The sequence below is a fragment of the Toxorhynchites rutilus genome, chromosome 1 (assembly GCF_029784135.1).
Source record: "Toxorhynchites rutilus septentrionalis strain SRP chromosome 1, ASM2978413v1, whole genome shotgun sequence".
Lineage (NCBI taxonomy): Eukaryota > Metazoa > Arthropoda > Insecta > Diptera > Culicidae > Toxorhynchites > Toxorhynchites rutilus.
Window position 1 is genome coordinate 132,826,390 of NC_073744.1, and position 5,107 is coordinate 132,831,496.

The 5,107-nt window shown below is 40.5% G+C and overlaps 1 protein-coding gene across 1 annotated transcript; it reads left to right on the plus strand.

The window, feature by feature from the left end:
• Positions 1 to 1,762, plus strand: LOC129777278 (CDGSH iron-sulfur domain-containing protein 2 homolog). Its single transcript, XM_055783484.1, has 4 exons — positions 1 to 154; positions 219 to 334; positions 972 to 1,183; positions 1,252 to 1,762. The coding sequence occupies exons 2-4, from the start codon at positions 238 to 240 to the stop codon at positions 1,339 to 1,341; spliced, it is 399 nt and encodes a 132-aa protein (XP_055639459.1). The 5' UTR covers positions 1 to 154; positions 219 to 237; the 3' UTR covers positions 1,342 to 1,762.
• The last annotated feature ends 3,345 nt before the right edge of the window (positions 1,763 to 5,107 follow it).

A 5,107-nucleotide genomic window follows, 5' to 3' on the forward strand; every position in this document is an offset into this window, starting at 1 on the left:
TGACGGCTTTGACCTGATATGACGTGCATTTTGCACAAACCCTTCTCATTTGGTAGCTGATCGTTGTGTAGTGAAACAACAGAGCGCCATCGTCGCGTGATCATCGTATACCTGTTTCTATTTTTTTCCCCGTGCGCTCGAGTATTAGAAAGTGGTGAGTTGTTTTCTTCTTCTCATCAACCTAATTCTTATTGGCTCTCTCCTATTGGCTTCTCCAGGTATTAGCAAAAAAGAAACATGGAAACGCTGTCGGGACTTGTGAAGACAACCCTTCCCAACTATCTGGCTGGACTGCCGATTCCTAACACTTTCGGGGGTTGGTTCCGGTTGGGATGTAAGTACTCCATTTTCGCATTGCAGGCATTTTTCGACAATGATTGTGCCCAATGGGTAAGTGAGGCCATGAGAGTGAAACCTTCAACTGGGGAGGAACTGGAAAGCGGAACCAAATCTCTTGCATCGGTTCACTGGTTATTGAATTTATGGAATCAATAAGGCGATGGAAACAGTGTACAAGATTACTGTTAGCCGGATGGGTTCCCGTTTTCATTGACATCTAGTTTTTCGAGCTGGTCATATTTTTCCACGATGCACCTGCAATTAAATCTAGACTGAAAGATTATGTAAGATTTGTTTTTGATATCGGTTTTGTGCGTATTGGTGTCAGCAGAAACGCATATTGGCCACCTGGTAGTATGAAACATTAGTGTTTGCTGGATAATAGGATTCATTTATTAGTTGTGACATTCCTCCACAATGAAAGATATGTGTTTCAATTAAAAGCAAACTGAGGTTCTATTATTTCGCAGGTCATCTTGCAAATACTGAAAAATGAGTATCTTAACGCAAGCCTAATCTAATTTTAGACGTTGACACCTGTTTAATTGAGAGAGAAAATTGTTTTATTTTGAGTTTTGCCGCTTTTCAACTTTTATGATTCCCATACATTCTTTTTAATTTCATGCTTCTAGTCAAAGATTGGTTCTCCCTCATTCCGCCAACTGCCGTTGTGGGTGGTCTCGTGTACATGTCCTACCTTGCATTTTGTCCGGAGGCCCGACCGAAGCCAGTGAAGAAATTCAATCGCAAGATCCGAATGTCAGAGGCCAAAGTTGTGGATATGATTGATATTGAGGACATCGCAGAGAAGGCAGCCTTCTGCCGTTGCTGGAAATCCAACAATGTGAGTATACATTTTGAGTCTTAGCACGAGAAGAAAACTTGGCTTACATGCCTTTTAAAATTTCACAGTGGCCATACTGCGATGGATCGCACGGATCTCACAACAAGGAATGTGAGGATAATCTCGGCCCAGTGGTTCTTCAGCGCAAAAAGAACTAAGCAAACTTAATAAGTGCTTTCGTACATGTGTAATCCTCATCGAAATAGCACCCGGATGCTATCCACATTTATATTATTAATAATTATGAATAAACTTAGAAAGGTAAAAGGGCAATAAGGAAAATTCTTGAACCAACTCATCGTTTCATTTTTAAACAAAAGCTAATAAAAACATAATAAACATAGTAAGTTCGCAATAGGAATTTGAAAATAGACGGTGATAACACAGGGTCCTTAAAATCGTGTAACTCATACAGATTCGGTTAATAAAACCATAGTGATCTGTTATCAATTCTCCAACATTATTAAGAATGATAGACTGCTCGAATGGTGCTTTAAATTTGAAATCAATCAACTGCCGTATGTTGTAAACATTCGAAAACGAAAATAAATTGGACGCATAGAGTTGTTATAAATTAAATGGAACAGCTTAATTGAGAGAAAGCTTTCTGAACCGATCTGTTTAACAGTAATTCTCGACTATTGAATCTACTCTAATTGTATAAATTAAACAACGCCAAACGAATAGGGGGAGGTGGCACTGATCCGACACCCTAAATTGCATCGGCTTTTCATCGCATAAAATTCCTGTTTTCGACGACTTCGTCATTTTGATGTACAGGGTGTTCAATAAGTTCAAGTACAACTTTCATCGCTGTGTAGGAGCGCTACCACGTGCATTCTGTGTATTGGTATTGGTGTCAGATTTAGTCTCGTATATAGGCTAAGCGACGCGCACGGTGTTCACTTGCTGTCATTTGTGTTTTGTTTACCACGCACGATGGAGGAGTACCGCGAGGTCGTAGTAAAGTTGTTTGGGAGAGGTAAGCGACCCGGCGACATTCCGGCGGTTGAGATCTCACGGGGTGAAGCGAAATTTCATCTATACCATCATCCGTCGGCACCGTCGGAGACGGGCTCGGCCAAGAACCGTGCGGTCGCGTTCGGCGAGGAAACCAGCAGCCATCGAAGTCGTGAGGGAGCGGGTTCGTCGAAAAATGAACTTTTTGCTGACCTGGATGTGTCGACCGAGACTACCCACATCATGGATACCTGGGATACAAGCCGCACAAGAAACGCAAGGTTCACAGGGTAACGAATGCTCAAACGAAGAAGAGGCTGGACAGAGCCAAACTGATACTTTCACGACACGCAGGTCAGAAGTTCGTATTTTCTGATGACAAACTCTTTGTCTTGCAACAGCCGTACAAAATGTACAAAATGATCGGCTGTGGGCGCCAACGTTGGCCAGCATCCCCCCGTCCCACATAAGCGGTTCCAGATCGCCGCGTCAGGGGTGGGAAGCTCCCACTGGTGTTTATCGAGAAAAACGTGGAAATCAACGCCACGTACTATAAGACCGAGGTTTGGAGAAGGTTGTGGCCCCGGCATTTCGGGACATCTACGAGAAGGATCATTACGTGTTCCAACAGGACGGCGCACCGGCTCACACGGCGAATATCGTCCAAGTCTGGTGTCAGGAGAATTTGATCCATTTTTCCAATAAGACTTTGTGCCCTCCCAATTCCCCGGTCTTTAATCCCCTGGACTTTTATGTATAGTCGTACATGCTGGCCAAGCAGAGCGAACTATGGGCCAATTTAAGAAGCTCATTTCTAAGATCTGAGAAGAGATACCGATGAACCAGGTGCGTGCCGCGTGCGATTCTTTCGAGAAACTTATCATGCTCGTCATACAGGACAAATGGGGGGTTGTTACCGCCGTGATAAAATTAGTTCAATCACCCCACATAGTGGGACCGAAAATTAAAACATAAGTTCAATCACCCCGCATAGTAGGACCAAAACATGAAAACATAAACAGATGTAAACATAAATTATCTGGAGAAAACCATGTGTCTTTTCTCTCCTTCGTTTTTTCATGAGAATAGAATTTTAAGACCTCGACGGAAAGCGCAAGCAAGCTATATCACCAGGGCATCCAAAGTATAAGCATAATGCACTTGTTTATATTGAGACCCGCGCTACACGCATAGCCTAGCACTACAGGCGAAGGATAGATATATAAGTACAATAGAACCCCGATTTTCCGCGAAATAGTCGGGCTAGATCACCGCGTATAACAAAAATCGCGGATAATGCAATAAAATGAGGTTCAAGAAAAAGTGGACAGAAAAAGCACGGTTTTAGACTCCCCCCTCCCCCTTCGTGGACAAGCGTGGACATTTTCATAACCCTACCCCCCCCCTTGTCCACGTGGACATTTTTTTTTAAATTAAAATAATTAAGGAATGAACTGATTTGTGCCTTAATTCCATTTATTTTTCAATTCCATTTAAGGGGGACCCCTGTCTTCGATAATTAATTTTCTTTGATGTTTTTCGAATGTTACATGTGAATAATGATTATTACGCTGTTGACAGCTGGATGCGTAGATGCTGTCTGAAAATTGGTACCTTGCTGGTGGTATCGGTTCTGAAGCAACGGGGTGTCGTAGAACAAATTCCAATGAATATTTTGAAACATTAGGATAATACCTAAAGCGTTACACAGGGGTTTGTTTTAAATTCGAAAAAAATGAGAAAAATGAGTTATTTTTTATAAAAAATCGCTGTTTAGAAGCTCATAAAAAATCGAAAAAAATAGATATCAAAAAACGGCTATGTAACGCTTTAGATAATCAATTGTTAAAGGCTGATAAAAAATGTCAGCCAAATCGGTCGAATAGATCTTAAGATATTGATACCACCAGTTGAAAAACACGGTATCGAGAAAAACGCGTTTCAAAATTCGTACAGTAATACTATATCCCTTGAGGTGAGGTCATACTTTTGGCTGGAAATCAAACATCGAAAAGGGGCATAAGCTTCCCAAAAATGCCAAAAAACTAAAATTCGTTTTTTTAGATTTTGCAGACCGGAGTCCCCCCTTAAGTTGTTTTTATTACAAATTTCACTAGCTGTACCCTGTACCAGTTGTGGCCCATTGTTCTTGTATGGTAGAGAAATGGGCAAAGGATTACACATGGGCAAAGCACATGCTTCATATGAGTTTAATTTTGAAATACTTGTGAGTATATGATATTTTTTGTTTTTCTATTATAAGCGAATTTATAGAGGCTATCTGGTTTGCTAACACGGAAACACGCAATGTACAGTTGGCCAGGTGAGGAACAATTCGCATCTTGATTTTGAGCTTTACTAATTGTGATTGCCAATCGCCAATCGAATAAAAATAAATGGATTTAAAAACATTTTCAAATACATTTTTAGTTCACGATTTTCTAAACACTTGAAAAAAAAAATGTTGATATCACATAGACGCCAGTAATAATCCAATCAACTTGATTAATTTGCTTCCATTCGATTCATATGGAATTCCAGTAGAACATTTTATTACAGAGATGCATTGTTTTGCATTGTTTTATGGCAGAGTAACAGTGTTACTCAAAATTTTAGATGAAAAAAATATTTGCCCACTCCGGAATATAATCGATCACCGCTAATGACGATTCATCTTCACTCTGGATTTCCGAATCACCTTTAGTCGGTAGCGCAATTCAAAACCTTTTCAGTCATAGTTCGGAGAATTTTCAGAGGGTATTAAAAGCGTATTAAGAAATTTTATTATTTTTCAAATCCTTATAGACCATTCTGCATTGAGTGTCTTGATGACTTCCAAAGTGCTCGCGGGGAAGAATTACATCAGACAACTCACGATTCATTGATTCCCAACTATGAAATCGAGCTCAAATCTCAACTGTGAAAGTTGCACATTTCTTGAGACCCATTTTTTGCCCTAAATTG

What these genes read in the sequence shown, in the direction of transcription:
- LOC129777278 (XM_055783484.1), top strand. Translation starts at nt 238, where the DNA reads ATGGAAACGCTGTCGGGACTTGTGAAGACAACCCTTCCCAACTATCTG. An exon ending in GGGTTGGTTCCGGTTGGGAT is followed by an intron (nt 335 to 971) that starts GTAAGTACTCCA and finishes TCATGCTTCTAG; the next exon opens with TCAAAGATTGGTTCTCCCTC. An exon ending in GTTGCTGGAAATCCAACAAT is followed by an intron (nt 1,184 to 1,251) that starts GTGAGTATACAT and finishes AAAATTTCACAG; the next exon opens with TGGCCATACTGCGATGGATC.